At 31.5% G+C, this 26,550-nt stretch overlaps 1 protein-coding gene across 1 annotated transcript in view; it reads right to left on the minus strand.

The window, feature by feature from the left end:
- The window catches only part of LOC111886221 (protein LIGHT-DEPENDENT SHORT HYPOCOTYLS 10), a 35,198-nt gene extending 10,735 nt beyond the window's left edge, over positions 1–24,463 (minus strand). Inside the window, exon 1 of the mRNA XM_023882457.3 lies at positions 23,651–24,463. Within this exon, the coding sequence (XP_023738225.1) occupies positions 23,657–24,160 (504 nt within the window). The 5' untranslated portion in view covers positions 24,161–24,463 and the 3' untranslated portion in view covers positions 23,651–23,656. The remainder of the gene's footprint in view (positions 1–23,650) is intronic.
- Positions 24,464–26,550: the final 2,087 nt, after the last annotated feature.

Genomic DNA, 26,550 nt, shown 5'->3' on the forward strand with positions numbered 1-26,550 from the left:
TACTATTTGATTGGTGTTTGCGGTGGTGGTAGCTCGCCAAAGACGAAGAGGGTCAGGGATAGGATTGTGGAAGTTTTGGTAGTTTGATGTAGACGAAAAGGGTGAAGGGGAGGTTATTTTTTTTGAATGTGGCGGCGATGATAGCTAGCTGGAGATAGCTCGTCGGAGATAGAGATTGGTGACGGAGAAAGGGTGTCACCGACAAATTCAAGGGTGGGGGTAATATAAGTGGGTCCAATTTATCTATTTAGTAAAAATAAAAATACATCTAACAATATGAAAAGATAAAATCAAAAAAAGACAAAAAAAAAAAACAAAGGCATTTTAATTATTTTGTGCAAAGATAAAATCAAAAAAAGACAAAAAAAAAAAAAAAAACAAAACAAAAACAAAGGCATTTTAATTATTTTGTGCATACTTAACGAAAGGGCACTGACGGTAACTGTGGTAGGGACCATATCTGATGGATTTGGAAACTTTTAGGATGTTTGGTATCATTTTTTCATAAGTATCACTAAACCTACATAAAAGTGCATACCTCATGGACCAATGCTGTAAATCTACTCTTTAACTATTGACATTGTTTCCTACGTCAAAAGAAGCCATGCTACAAAGTTTTGGTACTGTTTCGTGATCTCAAATATAGATGTAAATAACCCAGAGATTTAGATATGTGAAAAATATGATGTAGATTTGTGCCTTTGTAAGTAAAATAAAATGTCAAAGGACTGCTAAAAGTTAATCCTTCTTAATAAATGAAGGTTTTTTGTGCTACATGTCAATATCTCATGAGTTTTGACACTTGTCATTTTGTGGTATTTTTGAAATAAATATTATCCACTTATCAATTTTTGATTTGTTTTAATTTTTAAAATTAAAGTAATATACTTATATATGTAAAATATTAAATATCATATATATGATATTAAATTGCAATAAATATGTTTTATTCCTTTCTTATTTTAAAAGTTGTACATTAAAAAATATTTTATGTTTACATTTTAATTTAATATTTAATTTTTTTAAATAAACCCGTATAATACACGGCTCTCACACCTAGTACTTTATGTTACCTAGTACTTTATGTTTGAAAATCCAATTATGGCCATGTTTACTGAACCATAAACGAATAATTTTTTGATCCATTCGAAGAGGTTTAAGATTATTTCTTAGAACTATTCTAAAAAATATAGATATAGCTAGCTAGGGGAGCAATATACATGATTTAGTCAACAAATATGTACGATTGCCTTTTACTGAAAAGGGTAAATTAAGTGCAAGAAACATCTTTGACTAAAACATTGTAAAACGACAAAATTGAATAAAAGTAATACCCCAATATAATCGGTAGCAGACAAACCATCAAACTAGTAAAGTATGGCCCTCTCAGCGCACCAAGAATAGAGCAAGTTGTGGGTGACAAATATGCCACTGTATAGTGTACATGCATGACCTCAGGAAACAAAAAGAAAATAAACTTAAGTCCGTGTTTAAAATTTCAATAGGTTTTGTGTTTTTTTACAACTGCTGTAACTTTATTAAAAACAAAAGATGCTTAGGTTTTATATATGTTATTATGATTTCGTCATTATATTATATCAAATTAGAACTTCCATCTATTATGCAAAATAAAACTATATAGTTAAATTTTTTTGCATATACATATTAAAATAACAAGACATTAACTATAAAAGAATAACTCTTATATTAGGTTGATATATAAATATATAATTATTTTGAATTATAATAAGACATTAACTATAAAACAATAACTCTTATATTAAGTTGATATATAAAATTGTAATTATTTTAAATTATAGTATAAAACATACATCTATCAAAATCATATCATTCAATAATATCTTCCTGCAGTTTGCGTTTAAATAGAACTAAACATGGTTTTTGACTTAGTATTACACTTTAATGTTATGATTGATTGATTTAAAAATTACTTAACTATTGATTTTCTTTTTAATTTCGATCTTGATGGTTATTAATCATTGGTTGTAAGTTAACGCAATGTAATTTTTTCTGTTAATTAGTTGAAAACCACTTATTTGGAAGAAAATTAAATTATAATAAAAAAAATATTTAGATATTTTTCATTTAATTTGACTTGACGTTTTACATTTACAATATTTAAATATTTCGAAAAATAGTATTTGAATATAGTTTTAAGTTATATTTTAGTTTGTGTTTTGGATTTAACATAATATTTTTATTTAACAAATAAGTGTATTATAATAATTATCACTAATAATATAATATTTGACATTAAATAACATACTTTAAGTTAATAGATTAATTATGTTAAGTTGGAAATTGAAAGGTTATGAAGGTTTCAAATGCATATGATAATAGTAAGAATATCTCATTTATAGTTAGAGCTGATAATGCGTCGATCTGGGTTGGGTTCAGGTTCAATCAATTTATTAATTGAGTTGAAAATATCAACTTAACCCAATCTGTTTAGTTAAATGGGTTGATATTTCTAACCCAACCCAACCTGTTTAGTTAAATGAGTTGATATTTCTAACCCAACCAAACTTTATAGATAAATAGGTTGTCACCGGTTTCACCACTTTATGTAATTATCGATCAAACCTATTAAATAAATGAGTTAAACTTGGGTTACTTATTTAAAATCAAAAAATTAAATACATTAACTGAAGATTATACTATATAAATCAGTTGCAAACATAAATAAAATTTCAATCACAATTTACAAATTTGAATAAATTGATCAAATAATATAAAAAATATTTAATTTCAATGGGCTTTTGGAAAGTGGCTAATATTTTCGGCGATAAGAAAAAAGATGGGAATTAAGACTATATTTTTTTTAAAACACAAATAATAATACAACATTTTAATTATAAATTAATACTTCGATTAATACATTATAATATTCAAGTAAATATTAACTTAAGCATATATTAAAATTAAATGAGTTGGTGGGTTAAAAACGGGTTGACAATTTTTACCCAACACAACCTATTTAATTAAATGAGTTTAGACGGATTGACTCATTTAACTTAAATGGGTTGAAAATCTCAACCTAACCCGTTAATTTTGGGTTGAGTTTGGGTTAGATTGACGGGTTGTGTCAATTTTTTCCGGCTCTATTTATAGTATAATATGGTATTTGAAAAATGACATGTCATGTCATTCGATTTATTTGTGGCATTCTATTTCACTACGAGTGTAAATATGTTATTTTATGTTGTTCTATTTCACTATGAGTACATATATCATTTCAAAACTTGATCAAGTTTACAACTAAATTGTTTTAAGATTTATTAAGGAGCAATTTGTATGTTTCCATAGCTTAAAAATGGTACTAGAAACATGTCTATTTGTGGAAATCATGTTTTCGTGTAACACATTTCAAAACATGTCTATTTGTGTCGTGTCACGTGTCACACAAATTAATTATGTGTTGCGTTAGTGTTTGACATCCAAGACACGTTTTACAATTCATGTATAGTTCTTGTTTTATAAATTCATCTTGTGTAAATTCATGTCCGACTCATACACGACAAGAAGACATGGATAAATTCATCTTGTGTAAATTCTTGTTTTATTATGACAATACGACACTAACAATATTAAAAGTAATTTTTATATATCATCACGTTCTTAAAATTTAACTGTTTTCTTGATTATAGTTTTTATTATAACTAACAAACTCATTATCTTGACGAAACTTTAGAATATGGCAAAACTTATGACTACATTTATCTTAAACATTTTAAACTTTTAAATTAAGATCTTTAGGTATTTGTTTTTTTAACATCTTATTAGATTAGATTAAGTCGTTAAAAAATTACTTGATATCTCATGTATTATTGAGTAGAAAATCTCAATGTTCAAAGCTTGAGTAACTTCGTTTATGTCTCGTTTGTTTATATAAACAAGACTAATAAAACACGACTTATTTATTTCATTAAATTTATTTTTAGGTGAAATTAAAAAAAAATATATATATTTCGGGTAATACCCGAATTACCCAAACCCGACCCGATACCCGAATTACCCGAATTTAGTTTGGGTAGGGTAAAGGGTAATTTTTCTAACATGAAAAACCCGAATTACCCGAAACCCGAAAAAATTACCCGTTCAACACCCCTAAACAAGAACCTAGGAGAGATTAAAGGGAGATCCAAAAATTAGGAGATTAAAACACAAATCACCCAGCTCAAATGTTAAGCTTTCTTTATATATATATATATATATATATATATATATATATATATATATATATATATATATATATATATATATATATATATATATATATATATATATATATATATTATCCAAATTAAAGACGACACTTTGTAAGCATCAAAACTTTTCACATTATACTATAGTTATTAAAGGCTATTGTACACACATGCTTACTACTATACTCCTAAATCTACATCTTTAAAATAATTTAAACTCATACTCAACCTTTTAACCTTTTCATATCACATCAACACCACATTATTTTATTTGTCGATATTTCATATCTCTTTCAGAGAAATACTTTTTTTTAGAATGGATGACACACATGCTAACTACTACTTTCCTAAACTTATACCTTTTGTCTACAATCAGACTTGAATCCTCAATACTTGGGTGATGGACACCCTATTCGTCAAACTCAAGATACCTCTAAGCCAAATGCATTTTGGTTCAAAGAAATACTCACCTTTCAATCTTTCAACCTTTCGCCAAATTTTATTATTCTTTTAAATAAAATAACAATTATTGTTTTCGAAATATTTAAAATATAAATAAAATAAATATAAAAAAATCATTAATAATACATAATTTTTACGTTAAACTAAAAATTTAAACATAAAAACATAAACATAATTTTATTGTTTAATTAAAATGTAATTGTGAAAAATAGTTTTATTAATTATTTTCTACATAATTAATTTTATGAGTGAAGAAAAGTAATTAGGTATAGAATAGAATAATAGTAGCTTGGAAATCTGATTCAAACCATGTTAGGAGCGGTCCAGTCCATCCAGATAGATTGTTGGTGCTTTACTCTTTATGAGTTAGGCAAGTTTTTTATGCAAGCTACTAGAAAGCATATTGAATGGAATCACTTGGACACCATGATTTTCACAACTTTGTGGAATAACTAGTTGCTGATTAAGAACAACATTATGGAGGAGATTAACAAGGGGTAAGATACGATACAAGAATTGATCCATCGAGGATTGGGTATCTCGACTTTTATTTGTTCTATTTGCAATAAAGTCCCGAAATCTGCCCAACACCTATGTCAAGATTACGAATTAGCCAATTAGTTGGCACACAAAGTTTATATTTGGTGGGGTATTACAGTTCACACCGAAGGTCTAAAGAATAATGCGTAAAACTTTCAAGGAAATTCAAAGGCTATCAAAGCCTTTAATGTAGTAGTAAGGGCCTATTATGGCGCGATATGGAACTACATGAATAAACATGTTTTTGATCTTGTTAAATCTAACAAGCAAAGTTTAATCTTTGACTATATGGTATACTTTTCATTTTCTCTACGGTTAATAGGAGAAATTCTTCTAATATGTCGTGGTCTAAGTGGTTGAATAATCCTCGAGAAGATTTTCCCAATATGTAACGATGTAATTGTTTTTGCTCGTTCTTGTTGGGCTTGTGGTTGGTATTGAGTATTGTTGTTGTTATAAAAAATGGAGAGAGAGAGAGAGAGAGAGAAGATAAAGAACCGGTGGTCACGGTCATTCACGACATGTCTCTCAAAGTCGTTGACCCTATGTATAGGTTGTGGTGTAGTCACGTACTCCCGAGGCACACTAACTCATCGAGCACCCACCACTCCACCAGGCGAGTATGTTGTGTGGTATAATAGTTTTGTCTTTCATTATTCATTTTTTCTTTCTTTCTTTCTCTCTCTCTCTCTCTCTCTCTCTCTATATATATATATATATATATATATATATATATATATATATATATATATATATATATATATATATATATATATATATATATATATATATATATAGTCTAGATGTGTGTGGACAGTGTTATTCTGTGAGAATGACAAATATATTAGGTCGTTTGGTAATATGAATAGTTACAATCTCACATAACTATTGTTATTACCATGAATTCTTACTAATTCTCATTTATTCTTGTACTCATGCATCGTTATTCACTCGTTTTCATTTTTATATAATATGATTAACAAGAACATATTATGACCAACATTATGAGTGAATGAGAATCATAAAATAAATTCATATTACCATTATTAATAATTTAATTAGAGAAAATACATCATAATGACAATATTTATGTGGGGTTGAATGTATTCACATTACCAAACAATATATCCTCTTAGTCTTATTCATTTTCAAAGAATTGTACTATCTGCATAGTAGATGTTCATCCACATATGAACCTAACACACACACACACTCTCTCTCTCTCTCTCTCTCTCTATATATATATATATATATATATATATATATATATATATATATATATATATATATATATATATATCCTGTTTCGAGATGTTTCTTATTTCGGGATTATGGACAATAAATGGATCAAGTAAAGGTCTTGGGCTAAAAGGGAATGGGGTGTAGAACTTATTGGTTGATGACAATGTTGGATAAGTGATTAAAGCCTTGGGAAAAGTGATGTTTTAGACTTCTTTCATGAATTATGGTTTTTATTTCGACATGTGTTAAGCCAAAATTAACTAGATAGAAGTATGTGGTTCGTCAGTACCTTTCTGTGGAGATAAAGATCACCGAAAACAAAGTTGTATGACTGTTTGAAGTTAGAGTGAAATTGGGCGAAAACCCGTTCTCACGAGGTAAGAAGTAATTCTCACCACGTGAGAGTGATCACGAGGTGATTATATATTCTCAGTACATGAGAATTGTGCAACCCAAAGCCCATAAATTTTTTAGGGGTTTCAAGGAATTTAAATGTAATGATTCATGTTTTAAGGTATTTTCTTAGCCACCATTATATCTAGAACCTCGTGGGAGAAACCCTAGCCTCCATTTTCAAGATTTAAGCCTCCTCACTCCCCTCTCATCTATTTTTGTAGTTTTTGGTGGTTTTGGAGCAATGTTTTCATGCAAGATTAATCCTTGAAGCTTGGCAATTGGAGATCTTTACTTTCATCTACCTTCTAGACCTTTGTAAGTTATAAAGTTCCAAGCTTTATTGCATATTCATCTTGGATCTAAGTGTATTTGGTGTTTTGGTCCATTTTAATGAGTTTTTAGTGAGAGTTGGGAATAAAGTTTGAAACTTTATTACTCTCCAAGGTCCCATGAGCATTGTATATTTTAGATTTGGACTCCCACATCCTTTTGATCAATTTATAATGTTTTCTTGGACCTCTTAGACTAGGAAAGTTTTGATCTTTTGCATTCCCTTTCAGCCATGCAAGTTATCTTGGCCACTTAGGTTATTTTGGGGTATTACGTTTTAGATCTTGAAAGCTTGAGAATTTATTATGGATAAAGTTGGACATATATACATCATGTTGATTCATATTTGAAGGTTGGAGACTTGGACTTAATTTATTAAGTTGAAAAAGATGCATTTTTGGGTCCGTTTGAGACTTAAAGTCTAGATCTTGGTGGTTTGGACCTTCCTAATGGATAAAGTTAGAAACTTTATCCATTAAGATCTTGGAAAGGATTATATATGAGCTTTGGAGCTCTTAAAGTCGCAAGAAAATGGATTTAGCTCGTTTGAGCTGTTTAGACTAGTCCCCACGGCATGGCCATAGGCTACCACGACATGGAGACCGGGGAATCAACGACTATTTTGGCATTTAGTGCCACGACATGGCCAAGGAAGGCCACAATGTAGAAAGTTGTTGTTGGCAATTTTGACCTTAGCTTTTCACTGATGACTTTTTGACTAGTTTGACTTTTGGTCAAACTTGGGTATAATTGAATATTTAGCTAAGGATTGGTTTCGGCATGGTCTTAGGAAGCTTGGGTTTGTTGTGTTGTTGTTGAGATAGCAGCGGAGCTTCTGTTGAGTTGTTTAGGTGAGTTTCTTCTCACTGTACTCGTGGGTCTAAGGCACCAATGCTTTCCCACTAGGTTATGTATCCTAGTATATAGTTTTGTACTATAAGACAACAAACCCAAGGTAATCCAATCGAGAGATTGTGGGCCAGAGTGGCAATCCAACCGCGAGGTTGTGGGCGATTGGATTGCCACGGTAATCCAACCGGGAGGTTATGGACCCAACATGCAATATGTATGGCAATCCAACCGGGAGATTGTGGGCCAGGGTAATCCAACCGGGAGGTTATGGATCCAACATGCAGTATGTATGGCAATCCAACCAGGTGGTTATGGGTCAGGGTAATCCAACCGAGAGGTTGTGGACCCAACATGCAATATATATGACAATCCAACCGGGAGGGTGTGAGCTAGGGTAATCCAACTGGGAGGTTGTGGACCCAACATGTAATATGTATGGCAATCCGAACGGGAGGTTGTGGGCCAGGGTAATCCAATCGGGAGGTTGTAGACCCAACATGCAATATGTATGTCAATCCAACCGAGAGGTTGTGGGCCAGGGTAATCCAATCGGGAGGATATAGACCTAACATGCAATATATTTGGCAATCGAACCGGGAGGTTGTAGGCCAGGGTAATCCAATCGGGAGGTTGTGGACCTAACATACAATATATATGGTAATCCAATTGGGAGGTTGTGAACCCAACATGCAATATGTATGGAAATCCAACTAGGAGGTTGTGGGCTAGGGTAATCCAACCGGTAGGTTGTGGACCTATCATGCAATTTGTATATTTGGTTGGTTGTGTGCGGTACTTTGGGGAAACTTACTGAGCTTCATGCTTATAGATTGATTTTGTGGTTTCCGGTACATCAGATAATCGAGCCAAGGCGAAGGCATGATTGTGCACATCATCCTTGGATATTTCGTTGAATTATGATTTTGGGATACTCTGATTTACATCATGGATTTTAGGAAACTATGTTTTGTATGGTTTATGGATTATTAAATGGTTTTAAAAATGAAAAATTTTTACTGTGGTTTTTGCCATGTTGCAAGTTGGTATTAGAGCCATGGTTTGAGTGAACTGGAAGAACATTCGTGTGAATCTAGACTTGAACTAAGGATCTGCAAAAGTTTTCAAATTATTTTCAAAAACTGTTTTCAAAAGTAACAAAGGAGGGATGAGATGTGTACGATCAGTTGGAGCAAGAAAGTATTCCCTAAGATACCCACCCTGTTATTTGCTTATGGTGATTATGATAGAATTGCATGTTAGTTGTAGGATAGGGATCTTCAAGAATTGCATGATGTATGATGCCTGATAGCCTAGGATAATTTCTTGTTATGTTATATGGAACTAACATTATTATTGTGGTTGCTTAGTGTACGCATCATAGTTGTACATAACTAAGATTTTATAGCCTGAGAATGTTTGATTTAGCCTTATTTCCTGTTCCTTGTCTAGTTGTTAGCTTAGGGTAGAATCAAGTATTTGACTGTCTAATTTTATGGTTGCGGCTGCAGGGTTAGTGGAAGTTTCATAAGTGAGTACAGTTTATAATAGGCCAACGTGAGGAGTGATTAGCTACTCTTGAGAGATTAGACATGGGATGCATGTGTATCCTAGATGCTTGGGCTTAGTGGTTAGGAATTGCGTGTAAGGGTCTGCCTAATTTTATGGTGTCTTAGTGCCAGTCAGTTTCACTACTCAAATACGACTTGCTTTCTTCTTTATGGGACTCATTTGATGTGAGTTAACTATTAAATGAATATGTTAAGTTACATGATTCAAAGGTTAAATAATTTTAGAATGATTGATTTGGACCTATTACGCAACTCTCATCTAATTCTAACCATTATAGGGTTGGGTCTTTTAGTCAAAAGATTATTTAAGTTTTGTTGCATGTAATTGTATCCATGAAGTGGTTAGCTGACATTAATATGGGTTTTCAACAGCTGATGGTAGGGTGATGTGGGGATCCTAGGAGAGCCTAGGAAGTGCTTTAGTGCGGGTGATACGCTGTTTAGCAGGTATTAGGAGTATTATTATGAGGAGGTGATTTAGAGGATTAGGGATGATTCTTGAGTAATGTACATATATGTGTTAAAGATAGTATTGGGTCCATACTACTGAAAGCAGAAGATTCGTACTCGAATCGAGGAAAATTTCAGGGACTCTAAGGAGCTGGTCGGGGGTGGATAGCATGGTTTGGCACCATGACTCATTGCAATGCGTGTCCTTCTTTATCAATTATTGGTTGTGGTTGTTCAGGCTGAGGATGGGTCTAGTGATTGTTTGAGCCTTAGTGGCCCTGTCTGTTTGGGTTTGAATGGTGCAAATCTAGGTGAGTTAGTTGATTTTGAGGTCTTGAGGTCCTTGCTCGAGGTAGTACCAGTTGAGTCACAAGCCTCAAGATGGAAGTGATTCTGATGATCAGCTCAAGGATTGTGGCCGAAGGCTGAGTGGTTGGCAGATATTTTTGGATGTCACTATCCACGACGAGAGTTATGTTCTTATAACTTTCCATGTTAGGAGGAAAGAGAGACCAGACACATGATTTTCAGATTTGGGATGTAGACCCAACTTGGAGCTAGATAGTTGTTGTTTTTGCAGCAAGTGTGGCAGTATGGGAATGCACAAGGGGATCTTTGTGGTATGGTTGCCTTGAGATGAGATCAAGGGTCTGCTTTCTTTCAATATAGCCAGGTCAGGTGCTAGTTGTTTGTTTCAGGTGATCAAGGAAGTGAATCGGGAACAACGACTTTTGTTGTCTCTGATGTATCTCGACTATGAGAATGATGCCAATTGTAGTTATAAATGATTCTCATGATGAATTGATAGTTGGGGATTTGTAGACGAGGTGTGTGGTAGTCCATTTGTTTCTAGATAGAGAATTGATGCTATGAAGGGACTGTCAGAATTTTTGCTTGTGCATCTGCATAGGATTCTTGAGGTTAGAGGCGGTTATGATTGGAAAGATTCCAAGGTCTCCATATGAGATTCTGAATCTCTTTGTGTTTTCTTGGTCTTTATCTGGAAGATTATCTTGTGTTGTGTTAAACATTCCAAGGGTCAGGGATGCTATGTATCTACTTGAGCCGGTTTGGGATTTGGCCTGTTTGCAATGTCACTTGGTGGTAGTTCGAACCCTATGTGGGGGAGAACTATGTATTTTGCTTGGAGGATCATCGATCTGTTGGAGTTTATGGTTTTAGAAGAATGGGACATAGGTATATGTGGTTCGGGTATGCGAGATTTTGGTTCAAGATTTGGTGAAAACGGGGTGTAGGGCAAGTTTCCATCTGATATATGTGCTCAGGAATGTATGAGTTGTCTTCGCTGTAGGAAACTCTTAGACAAGAAGCTCATTGTAGCTAGTGGTTCCTTTCAACATGCCGATGAATAGATCAAGAGGTGTTTGGGTCGCTCAAGTTTAGTATCGTTTGTCGAGGGATTTTTCAGCTCGATGTACAAATTTCTATTTTTAGTCTAGGTTGGGCAGTTGTTGATTGATAAATCAAATTCAGAGTTGGGTATGTTTAGTCCCACATGGGTTCTGTTCAGTAGTGTATTAGGTCATATTAGTTGTCAATGCATTCTCGATCGTTGGTCATTCATTCATCGTCAATAGCTGAGTTTATTTAGAAGTTTTGAGTTGTATCAGTAAAAGTCAATGGATGCCTCAACCATCGTCAAAATATGTACATTATACCTTTTAATTTATGTGTATGGGTACCTTCAAATTTTGATTATGGAAGTATTGTTCATAACAGACCCATGGTTTTAACAATATTTTTGGATAACTTTAGAAGCTTTATCGAGTTAGTTACGTATTGGTAGGATCTTTTCAGTTTCAATTAAGGTGTGGGATCTTTGTTTGGGCCATTCATGAGGACGTTTCTGTTAGCAGTTGAGGTTCATCATTTCAGTCAGATCTACCGGTACCTCACCCTTTAGGTAAGGTTGTGAGGAAAGAGGAATACAGTAGATCTAGGGCTGGTTATGTGTTTCCCTTTGGGGTGCATGTGGACTGAGTAAGATAGCATGAGAACACTTGGTCTAAATTTATTGGTATGGTTCTTATTTGATTTGGAGCAAGAGTACCACCACCTATCTCATTTTTTGGTTGTGTGTGACATATTTTCTTCTAATTTTATGTTGGTAGCAATCTGTTCTATGAAGGGAATTGTGCGTTATAGTATGGCATGACTCATGAGGTGTTTAATTAATGATTATGAGGGATGTTTATTGGGTTCCTACAATTCGGTAGATTGATGTTTGAGTACCTTTAGGCCCCTGTGGTGCTGGTCGTGAGTCTTCAGGACAATGATGGAATAACGGCAAGATTGGCATAGTACCAAGAGCTTATTGTTTTAGTGGTTAGAAGGTGTCACAATGTATCGTTAGGTAGTGGCTGTATCATTCACATGGATGGGACTTGGTAGTAATTTGATTGGGACTCTTAGGTCTCAGATCGTTAGTCTTATTGGCATGTGTGGGTGTTAGTGCATTGTTGGGAGTCGGGAGACTCAATGACCAGTCGGTTTGGATCATGTGGACAATAAAAATTTGTTGGTAGTATTAATTGTGCATCAGAAGTCTCTTGATGAATGTTTACATTATTAACCCTCGTCTGCTAGTAGACTGTTTATTAGGAGTTTAGTTACCAATCTTGGGTATCAGTTCTGAAATCTCGAATCATGTAGTTCATTGTAAACGTCTCGAGTGATTTGTCAGGAGGATGTACACCTGAGCTGATGAGCAATTTGGATGCAATGTGAGATTCTTGGATGAATGATCATTATGATAGTGGGAGGAATGGGTTGGTAATGACTTGTTAGAAAGTCAAGTGTGTATTTAAGGTTATGGGCATAATTTCTGGATTGGAGGATTTGTTGGAAATTCACGATCGGTGTCTTTTAAGTATTCTTTTTGCATGATTTGGTGGTGTTCCTAGTCAAGGACTAGCGGTAGGTATGACATATGGATGACCATCAGGCTTAGGGTATGGTTTCTGAAGTTTAGACTAATGGGTTCCCGGTTCTGGGAAGTATATTGATAAAGTTGATATGTGGTTGTAGTTTTGAGAGTTCCCGGTATGAGTGGTTCTCTCTAGAAGTTGGGTCTTACAGTTCTGGTTGCGGTTGAGTATTTTCAAGTTATTGGGTCGTTTGTTGGCAGCTATGGGTTTCCGAATGATCTCTCGACTTCTCTGTATAGATGCCTTGATTTCGAAGGGGTTAGAGAGAGCATGTGTAATATGTTGACATTAACTTCCGAGATTCTAACTAAGACGGATTTCAAGGACGAAATCAAGTTTAAGTGGGAGAGAGTTGTAACATCCCATTTCGAGAAGTTTCTTATTTCGAGATTGTAGACAATAAATGAATCAAGTAAAGGTCTTGGTCTTCAAGGGAATATGGTTTAGACCTTATTGGATAATGACAATATTGGATAAGTGATTAAAGCCTTGGTTTGTGTCTTGGAGTCAAAGGGTAAAATAGGAAAAGTAATGTTTTAGACTTCTTTAATGAATTATGGTTTTTAGTTTGACATGTGTTAAGCCAAAATTAACTAGATATAAGTATGTGGCTCGTCTATACCTTTCTGTGGATATAAAGATCGCCGAAAACGGAGTTGAAACGAAGAAGTTATGACTATTTGAAGTTGGAATGAAATTGGGAGAAAACATGTTCTCACGAGGTAAGAAGTAATTCTCATGACATGAGAGTGCTTACGAGGTGAGAATATATTCTCACGACATGAGAATTGTGCAGCCCGAAGCCCATGAAATTTTTAGGGGTTTCAAGGTATTTAAATGCAAGGATTCATGTTTTAGGGTATTTTCTTAGCCTCCATCATAGTTGGAACCTCTTCGGAGAAACCCTAGCCTCCATTTTCAAGATTTGAGCCTCCCCTCTCCTCTCTTATCCATTTTTGGAGTTTTTGGAGCAATGTTTTCATGCAAGATTGATCCTTAATGCTTAGCAATTGGGGATCTCAACTTTCATCTACCTTCTAGACCTTTGTAAGTTATAAAGTTCCACTATTCATTTCATATTCATCTTCGATCTAAGTGTATTTGGTGTTTTGGTCCATTTTAATGAGTTTTTAGTGAGTGTTGGGAATAAAGTTTGCAACTTTATTACGCTCCAAGGTCACAAGAGTATTATATATTTTAGATCTGGACTCCCACACCCTTTTGATAAGTTTAGAATGTTTTCTTGGACCTCTTGGACTAGGAAAGTTTTGATCTTTTGCCTTCCCTTTCAGCCATGCAAGTTATCTTGGTCATTTAGGTTATTTTGGGGTATTAAGGTTTAGATCTTGAAATCTTGAGACACTATTATGGATGAAGTTGGAAACTTTATCCATCTATATATCATGTTGATTCAGATATGAAGGTTGAAGATTTGGAATTAATGGATTAAGTTGAGAAAGATGCATTTTTGGGTCCCTTTGAGACTTAAACTCGAGATCTTGGTGGTTTGGACCTTCCTAATGGATAAAGTTAGAAAATTTATCCATTAAGACATTGGAAAGGATTATATATAAGCTTTGGAGCTCTTGAAATCGCAAGAAAATGGATTAAGCTCATTTGAGTTGTTCAGACTAGTCCCCACGACGCAGCCTAAGGCTGCCACAATGTGGCGACTGTGGAATCAACGACTATTTTGGCATTTAGTGCCCACGACTTGGCCAAGGAAGGCCACGACGTAGAAAGCTGTTGTTGCCAATTTTGACCTTGACTTTTTGAGAAGTTTCACTTTTGGTCAAACTTGGGTAGAATTGAATCTTTAGCTAAGGATTGGTCTCAGATTGGTCTTAGGAAGCTTCGGTTGACTATGTTGTTGCTGAGGTAGTTTTGGAACTTCTGTTGAGCTGTTCATGTGAGTTTCTTCTCACTATACTCATGGGTCGAAGGCACCATTTCCGGCCCACTAGGTTATGTATCTTGGTATATAAGATGATGTTATGCTGATTATATGTTAGATTGGTAGATTTGTATGATTACCTGTACTTGCTAGTAATATGTTTATCTGTTACATAAGTCGACGTAGTGTAGTTGGGTTGAGACTATACTGCTTTGTACTGTAAGCCACAAACCCGAGACAATCCAATCGAGAGATTGTGGGCTAGAGTAGAAATCCAACCGCGAGGTTGTGAGCCAGGGTAATCCAACCGGAAGGTTGTGGACCCAACATGCAATATGTATGGCAATCCAACCGGGAGGTTGTGAACCAGGGTAATCCAACATGGAGGTTGTGGACCCAACATACAATATCTATGGCAAACCAACTAGGAGGTTGTGGGCAAGGGTAATCCAACCGGGAGGTTGTGGACACAACATGGAATATGTATGGCAATCCAACCGGGAGGTTATGGGCCAGGGTAATCCAATCGGGATGTTGTGGACCCAACATGCAATATATATAACAATCCAATTGGGAAGTTATGGGCCAGGTTAATCCAACCGGGAGGTTGTGGACCCAACATGCAATATGTATATTTGTTTGGTTGTGTGTGGTACTTTGGGGGAACTCACTAAGCTTCGTGCTTGCAGTTTGATTTTATGGTTTCAAGTACATCAGATGACCAGAGCAAGGCGAATGCGTGATTGTGCACATCATCATTGGATATTTCATTGACTTATGATTTTGGGATACTCTGATTTACATCATGGCTTTTAGGAAACTATGTTTGGTATGGTTTATGGATTATTAAAGGGCTTTAGAAATGAAAATTTTTACTATGGTTTTTGGAAATATATGATTGATGTTGAATCTCAATATCTCTATTTTTTTTTTCAGAATCTCAATGGAACCGACACACACACATACTCTCTCTCTCTCTCTCTATATATATATATATATATATATATATATATATATATATATATATATATATATATATATATATATATAGACACACACATACATACATTGGCGGAACTAGCATAGAGTTATGTGTAGCACTTCCTACCCATCAGATTTGTTCAAGAATCGCAAATTTTTTTATATGATGCTGATGATAATACAAGATGCTACTAAGATGCTACTCCTTGATGATATATATAAGTTGCTACTCTTAATATCAATTTGGATAAATTGGCTCGAAGTCAAGTTCGAACCAACAATCTGAATTTTTATAAATGCCAACTAATGTTCGTTCTTGGGATTTTGATTTCTTATATTTTTCTTTTTTACCCAACGTTGTAGTACATAATATTGGACTTGCTCTTTATTTTTGTATGAACACCAAGTGTTCGATAAAATTCCTAAATGAAAAAACTTCCACCACAGCGATGTGAACGTCGAATGAGATTATTGGTGTCACCAGTTTGGAACATCGATGTTGATTTTTCATTTGTTTCATATACATAATCTATTTTGGGTGGATATAAATTTTATGCTAATTGTTTCATTTCTTCTTGTGAGTTGTAGTTTGGAGGGCTTTTGAGCAATAGTTTGAGGGGCTTTTGACTGTTGGAATTTTTGCCTTCTGCTGGAATATAAATAGTTTATTTGGTAAGAGCACCAATTTTGACCATGTTTGTATCATATGGTTTCCTGAGTCCTTACAAGTAACCATGGTTTACGTGTTGAAGTGATGTCAATTGTAGAGATTTTAAAGATGAAATAAGAGCAATGTTGCAAGAAAGTTACTATCTACAAAACTGCTATTCATCTATCTCCCTATCTATAGAGTGCCAAAAACCATATATACTATGAAGATAACTTGTGTTGATTAGAATATAATATCTGAAGAAGCTAACAAGGTACATAAGTTTGTTTGTGTTTCACTCACATTCTTAATTATAGTACATAAAACTATTGAAATAAGATTACTGATTGGTACTTTAGTGTTTCTTGGATTTGATACCAACTGAACTTGTGATTTTGGGTTTTAGGATAATAATGGGGACGATCAATGATCGTTTTGGGTTCTTCAACAACTAATAGTTGCTTTTCTCTTATTACATATTGTTATGGGTAATGAGTTTGTGCTTCACTTATCTTTGATGATGATCATTTTTAATTTTTTAAATCTAATTTAGTTTTATCGGGATATATATATATATATATATATATATATATATATATATATATATATATATATATAAAAGAGCAATGTTGCAAGAAAGTTACTATCTACAAAACTGCTATTCATCTATCTCCCTATCTATAGAGTGCCAAAAACCATATATACTATGAAGATAACTTGTGTTGATTAGAATATAATATCTGAAGAAGCTAACAAGGTACATAAGTTTGTTTGTGTTTCACTCACATTCTTAATTATAGTACATAAAACTATTAAAATAAGATTACTGATTGGTACTTTAGCGTTTCTTGGATTTGATACCAACTGAACTTGTGATTTTGGGTTTTAGGATAATAATGGGGACGATCAATGATCGTTTTGGGTTCTTCAACAACTAATAGTTGCTTTTCTCTTATTACATATTGTTATGGGTAATGAGTTTGTGCTTCACTTATCTTTGATGATGATCATTTTTAATTTTTTAAATCTAATTTAGTTTTATCGGGATATATATATATATATATATATATATATATATATATATATATATATATATATATATATATATATATATATAAAAGAGCAATGTTGCAAGAAAGTTACTATCTACAAAACTGCTATTCATCTATCTCCCTATCTATAGAGTGCCAAAAACCATATATACTATGAAGATAACTTGTGTTGATTAGAATATAATATCTGAAGAAGCTAACAAGGTACATAAGTTTGTTTGTGTTTCACTCACATTCTTAATTATAGTACATAAAACTATTAAAATAAGATTACTGATTGGTACTTTAGCGTTTCTTGGATTTGATACCAACTGAACTTGTGATTTTGGGTTTTAGGATAATAATGGGGACGATCAATGATCGTTTTGGGTTCTTCAACAACTAATAGTTGCTTTTCTCTTATTACATATTGTTATGGGTAATGAGTTTGTGCTTCACTTATCTTTGATGATGATCATTTTTAATTTTTTAAATCTAATTTAGTTTTATATATATATATATATATATATATATATATATATATATATAGAGAGAGAGAGAGAGAGAGAGAGAGAGAGACGGTTGTACCCACAATACTTATCTCAAAGCCATGCGTTTTGCTACAATTCTTTTTGCCATTTCAAGTAAAAAAAAAGTTTGAAGGATCAATATGTCAAACAAGAGAAATTAAATATCCTCCTACTTTTTGATCCTACATATCCTCTACCCAATGAAATTGTGACATGTGTAACATTTATTGTTCATTTAATAAGATTTAATGATATTTTAGGATATTAATATGACACATGTCATCGTTTAAATGGGTAGGAGGATTAGTAGGATCAAAAGGTAGGAGGATATTTAATTTCTCGTCAAACAAATATCATATTTGTTTTGAGCTATATCAATTACGTTAGGATGGTAAGACTTACTTTACTTAATCCTTTTCGCTCTTTTCAAAATTGCTAGAACAATTCTTAGCATAAAATCATTATTCACATATTTAACTACTCGACCCTTACTTGAAGGACTGATTTGGTAGGTCTGGTAAAATTGTACCTCGGAAAACCAATCAATATGTTAGCAACCGAACCAAGAAACTTGGTAGCCAATATATTTGGTAGCCAACATGTTTGATTGATAGTACCGTATCAATTGATTAATGTTAGTATGGTAATGATACAAAAGTTTGAATACCATGGTAATACCGTACCAACCAATTCATTTATATATATATATATATATATATATATATATATATATATATATATATATATATATATATATATATATATATATATATGAAGTCGTATATCTCAACTTTTAATTGTGTTTAGTGTTTATAATTTTAATAATATTATATTAGTTATTTGGTTGTATTAGTCAATAGTTATTATCACGTGTAAATACAACATTAAAACGTTACTTCAATAGAATTCTTTTGTAAATTAAAATAACTACGTAACTAATTTCAATACTAAACATTAAAATCCCGATGTCTTTGTTTATTTTTTAATCTTACAATATAAAATTCAAAGAAGTTGGTATATATATCATTACTAATTTGTACCAACCAAAATTATTGTAGCCAAATAAATTGGTATCAAGTATACTTGGTACGATACAAATTTTAATTTTTTTATACCGGTTATAATTGGGACGGTACACGGTTTAGTGGTACCGTATCAATTCCATCCCTATGATTTGGTGTGGTGCTAGAGCCCGGAGATTTTCACTTTTCTTGCCAAAGAGATCAAATATATCTCCTTTCATTGGTTTAGCAGTCATAGGGAAGTTTCATTAATGTAATTTATCTTGGCCTAATTCGTGTACGAATTCTTCTATGTATTTCAGTATTTGAGTTAATTTTGTATGACTCATAGCTACTTTTTGCTATAATTAATCTATCTTTCCTTTTATGTTTTTTACTTGAAGAAATATGTTCATTTGGAAGTTGAGTCATTTCTACTTCATTTTGATTTACTTCTTATTATTTATTTTAATTTAATATAACTATATATATTCCTCTCTTAAAATAAATAATGATGTATGACAAAGGACGCACGTTAGACAATAGGTATATAAAAATATAAAAATTATCAAAATACTGTTGACTTCTGTACTAGCTAGCCTGGCACCAGTTTTGGGAACACATAAGCTCCAACACATGCTTCCTTGGTCAAACTATCAGTCTATCATCAAAATGAGAGTCATATTTTCGCATCCGTTCTTGATATAATTGGCGGAACAAAATTATTGGATGCAACGAAATGGAGTTTTATCTAATACCGACAATCTTTTTTTCAACGGCAAATGTCGTTTTAGATTCAAACGAGCTAGAAAGTTGCTAGAGATATATGATCTTAGAAATCAACAAGAATTTACAAAATTAAGTTGCTATCTGATAGCTAGAAATCTAAATATAACACTAGCTAGCTGCAATCAAACTAAAGCACTAACGAGTAATGAGCAAGAATGGCTATAGATAGTGCTTTAATTAGGATGAGATGGGACTTGGACTTTTTATTTATATTGATAAACTCAAATACTTTGTGTGTATGTGATCGATATGAGACAAATAAATAAAGGAAATGACGGATCAAATATTGGTTGGTAAATAGAACTTATGTAGCTTCTATCTTCTACACATATGATATTTATACGAAATTACTTTCACATGTGTGTGGTAAAATCATAATCAAGTTCATTCTCATAAAAGAACCAGTAGCTATGTAATTTAAATAATAGTTTTTGTTTAGCTAATAATTAGCGCATAATTCATTTTTTCAGAGCACTATAGTTCTTTTTATTTATCTTTAAGCCACTATATATATATATATATATATATATATATATATATATATATATATATATATATATATATATATATATATATATATATATATATATATATATATATATATATATAACACATGTGATTTTACATTGAAATATTTTAAACGTATAAAATGTTAGAATATTATATATATTATATTTATAAACACTAGAATATTAGAATATTTCATTAAAAAACTTAGTTTTATAGTCTTACGAATTCATATCTATCTTAAACGAATATATATATATATATATATATATATATATATATATATATATATATATATATATATATATATATATATATATAAAAGTAAGTTCAAATAAAAACAGTAAATAATCTGAGAACGTAAAAACATTATATTTATTTTATTATTCTGTAATTAATGTTGTATATATGTATTGTTGAAGTAATTATAATATGAATATTAACGTTTGATTAGTCATATATTCATTACAATGTTATTATTCTGTTAGAAACTTATGTATGTGCATTTTTGTAGTGAATTCTAAATTTAATTTTAATCTGTGATTATTCATTAATTTTTGCTGAATAATGACATAAAGCTGTAAATACAAAATTCATTGCAGGATAATAACATAAAACTAGTATTTTTAAGTTTTCACATTATTTACTATTTTTATTTGAAATATATATATATATATATATATATATATATATATATATATATATATATATATATATATATATATATATATATACAAGGTTCTAAATGGCGTGAGGCGTGGCGTGGCGGCAAGGCCAAACCTCAAGCTTAACGAGCCATGGCGAGCCACGGCGTTTTTCAAGGCGTGATGTAAGGCGGCGATTTTGTATTAATTTAAAATTATATTACCACATAAATATAAATTTATATTAAATATAACTACTTTTTAGAAGTGTTAAATCAATAACTAATAACAAAAAGTTAACAAAAACCACAATACTTGTATATCCGGTTTGAAAAGACATAACAAAGAGAAAAAAACTGTGTCTCAAACGAAAAAACACGCGCCATAACACGCCATAACGTGCCATGGCGCGCCATATCACGCCTTGCCATGCGTTACGCCTAACAGCAACGTTATGAAGCTTTTCGTAACGGCGAAGCCACGCCTCACGCCATGACGCGCCTTTTAGAACACTATATATATATATATATATATATATATATATATATATATATATATATATATATATATATATATATATATATATATATATATATATATATATATATATATATATATATATAGGGTTAAGAAATTTTGCGAACATAAAGGTTCCCATTAGTCACAAACTTTTTGAAATTTTGCGAACATAAATTGACTTAAAAAAATTGCTTTAAGTCATTTTATTATAAAAAAACATTACACGAAGTTGCCAATATGCATGGAATTAACAATGTTTTAATCTTATATTTATCACCAATGTTTGGGGAAAGGTATAGTAATTACAAGACGCCGTATTCACAGAAAATATCTAAATATACAAATAAGTGTGAAATGAGGAAGTTGCCAATGAAATCATCACAATATATCTTAATCCTATTTGTTGATATGTATTATATATAATAACATCATAGGTAAAAAAATAAAAAATATTTATATTAAACACACTCACACACACACACACATATATATATATATATATATATATATATATATATATATATATATATATATATATTTTGCAATTAATTCAAAAGAAAACAAATAAGTATAAAACAATAATGCCATTCACATATTTTGTGTTGTAATTAATTTCCCACTATTTCAAATATTCTTGCCAACCTTTTAACTTCAGTTAGGTTTTAAATTAAAGAATGAATGATATGTAAACCAATTACATGTTTTTATTAGAATCTATAACCAAATAGCTTCCTTACAATTTATGTAGACATGTTTCGGGAATCTTATAGTTCACGGTACATTTCTTTGAATTCATGGTAGAAAAGGAAGGCAGTTAACGGAGTTGGGGTTGGTGTTGTAGTCATACCTCTAAATGTACCTAATTGTTGTATCAACCTTTGTTTTCTCCTAGCTTTAAGCTATTATTTTTGTTCAGATTTCTTTTATATATATATATATATATATATATATATATATATATATATATATATATATATATATATATATATATATATATATATATATATATATATATATATATATATATATATATAGGTCATAATGTGGATGGACAATTACTGTACGGACGTATGAATAATGCTATTCTATGAGAATTACTAAAATAACAAGTTGTTTAGTAATATGAATACATTTAACCTCACACAATTATTGTCATTTCCATTTATTCTCACTAATTCTTATTTATTTTTGTTCTCACATATTGTTTTTAACTCATTTTCAATCTTGCATAATACGACTCAAAACATCCTGATAACATTCTGACAGAATGTGAGTAATAATAAAAAGTCTATAATAACCTTATAGACGATTTAATTGGTGAGAATGTGTGATAATAACAATAGTTATTTAAGATTGAATGTATTCACATTATCAAACAACTTATTTTATTTGTCAATTTCACAAATAACATTTTCCACACGTCCGCACAATAGATGTTAATTCACATTTAAACTTAGTTTTTCTTTCTCTCTCTTTCTTTCTCTCTCTCTCTCTCTCTCTCTCTCTCTATATATATATATATATATATATATATATATATATATATATATATATATATATATATATATATATATATAAAAGGTGATAGCAATTTGTAACATTAGTTTATAAATTAGTGAAAACTTTCTTAGTAGTATCTAACCTTTAAAAAATATTTAATGATAATAATTGGATGATAAGAAGTAAACAAATCTTTTATCAGATATGAAGATCTTGCACCAATAGATAGATAGGTAATGCTAGTTGGATTCTAGTGGCCATACATTAGGGCACAAAAACTGCAAAATACCTGAATAGCAGTCTACACTAATACTAATACTGTTCATGCAAATATCATAGACCTCGTTGTTACTTACTTGATTTTATGCATGTTTTATGTTTACCAAGTGACTGACACGGTTTGTTATTGTAATTCTAACTTCAACTCATTAATGCTTTTATTTTTGAAACCTTAGTTCTAGATGTCGTCATGGATTAAGCTTTTGTTACTACTAGTACTAGCTAGATCTGACAAGATCTCTTTTATAAATATGAACTATATATTTAGGATTGCTTAGTGAAAAAATATTTGATGGGAAGAGCATAACTTACGATCGATCAAGAGAAATGCAGTGTGGAGCTAGAGTCTTCTCCCTTGGTTGTCTTCTTTTTCTTTTTATGAGGGATTCCCCTAGCCTTGGCTTGACATTCCTTCACCTCTCGTAGGTAAACTCGAATCGAGCTGCTAGCAAAAGGGTTTGATTCGGGCGAGCCTCCATTTTCCTCGTAGGCAGCACGAAGGCGGCCGATGAGGGCATCAAGGCTTCCCCAGGCTTGTCTAAGTGGGCAGGTACAAGGTGCCGGTGGCTCAGGCTGGCCGTAAAAGATACAACCCTGCAAGTGAACTTTAGTCTTTCCGAACTGATCCAGGTATCGGAGGAACTCGAGCACATGGTTGCTGTGGCAGTGGGCGATATGTACAGGAGGCCTTTGGTTCCTCAGGTACTGTCCGAAGGTATTCCAATCTCTTCGCTTCTGGGACTCGTAGCGGCTAGGAGAAGGTGATGGTGGATCCCCAGATGATCCATGATCTGCAATTTCTTTTCCTCTGTCATATGACATATTTAGATCATCAAAGACAGTGGAGTTCTTTTGATGAATTTTGTGAATGAATCGGTGAACGAAGATCTGAAGAAGAGGAGGTCAGGGATGATGAAAAGGGTGGTGGAACATATCGATCACATCAGTAGGACATCTGAGGTTTGATGAGATGTCATGGGGCCATATGCATCAAGCACTCTCTCTCTTTCTTCATCTCTCACTCTCCATGTTTATGTATTTCTATGGTTTAATTCTAAACTGTTACGGTTTACACTTAAAAGAATCAAGATGTACCATTATTCACCTTGGATTCACTAAGTATCACACACACATAGAATACCGAATTACCAATATTCTCATCTCTATTTCATTTTTATATGTATGTCATGTTACATGCAAGGGAAAATATATATATATATATATATATATATATATATATATATATATATATATATATATATATATATATATATATATATATATATATATATATATATATATATAAATTAATTAATTAAAATTTTATAGTAAAAACTCAAATTTATTAATTAATTATTTTAAATAAATTATTAATTAAAAGATTTTTTGTAGTTATATAAATTTTGATCATTTTTAAATAAATATGTGAAATTATATCACATTATAATTTGTATTAATTTTATTTTAATTTTTATTCTAATATTATTAATTTAATATAATTAGTGTGACAAATTTAAAATTTGAAATTTGAAATGGAGAATTCATATGTTGACAAATTACTTGCATTAATTAGAAGACATAATATGGTAACACATGACAAAAAGAAAATAAAATATTCATTAATTAGGAGGTCTAATATGGTGACACGTGTCAAAATAAGAATAAAATTATTATTTTATTAGAATATATATATATATATATATATATATATATATATATATATATATATATATATATATATATATATATATATTAGGTGTGAAACCCGTATACTATACGGGTAACTTAAAAAAAGTTAAATACATAAATTTATTGGATATTCCTAAAAATCTCAATATTATAATTTAGCATTGTGTAATAATATATTTAAAGTAAGATGCATATTTTTTTGGCATTTATTATCACATTTAATACAATGGATACATTCTATATATAAATTAATTTTTTATGAAAATTGAAAAAAACAATAAATTGACATGTGGATTTAATTTATTTCAGAAATAACATAAAATGTCATGTGGCATATTGAATAAGAATAGGATAAGTGACAAAAACATTTTTATTTATTAGGTATATACACACACACACATAATATATATATATATATATATATATATATATATATATATATATATATATAGGGTTAAGTTATTTTGTTTTCACTATCTATTGTGTGCATGTATGATTGATTATGGACCAATCATTTTAGTTATTTTAAGAAAGTAATTAATGCATATTACATGTTGAAGATATAATGGGTATTAATTACATCTTCTGCATTTAATATGCATTAATTAGTTTCTTAAAATAACTAAAATGATTGGTCCAGAATCAATCATACAGACACACAATAGATAGTGAGAACATTTGAACCTAACTCTCTCTCTCTCTCTCTCTCTCTATATATATATATATATATATATATATATATATATATATATATATATATATATATATATATGTATAGCTAGGTTCAAATTTTTTTAGCAACTATTGTGTGCATGAATGCACCAATAAGAATTTAGGGAAAAAGAAATCATTAATTAAATAATAAAGGGCAGTTTAGTCATTATGTATGTACAATTAATTATATTCCAAAATTATAATTTCTAAAATAATGGGTCAATTTCCCTTAAATATCATTTAAATCCCTGCATCGTTCACTACATTATCATTCATCCTCAAAATGGGTATGTCGATGTCTGCGTTCACCAACACCTGAATCGTCGAACAACCCTAAAGAACCACAGCCGCCGGCAAACAAGTTCGTCTACTCTCCCTCCCTAAATTCATTAACCCATTCCCCTGTCTGTACTATCGAGTATCGATCCACTCCACCTTCTCACAGTTCTTTAGGAAAAGCCTTAATCTATAACCTGATCAAAATCACTCAGAAAAACATCCACAAACTTCTAGGATAATGATCGGAAAAGAAAAAAAGCGAGACATGAGTGAGTTTAAAAGCCTTCACCAGCACTTCCGTCTCCATTAGGGTTGCTGATGAAGAACTAATTGAAGAAATTAACGAGAAGTTGCAAATCCAGGTAAGCAATAACGTAAATTTTACAATTCTGGGCAAAAAAAAATTCATAGACTAGTGATATAATTCGAATAATAGTTGATTCTTCTTATTATCTCATCAATTTATTGACGTTAACCCATTTTTCTTAAACCCTAATTGATGAAGCAACCTATTTTAATGGATGTTAAGC

This window comes from Lactuca sativa, chromosome 4 (genome assembly GCF_002870075.4).
Source record: "Lactuca sativa cultivar Salinas chromosome 4, Lsat_Salinas_v11, whole genome shotgun sequence".
NCBI lineage: Eukaryota > Viridiplantae > Streptophyta > Magnoliopsida > Asterales > Asteraceae > Lactuca > Lactuca sativa.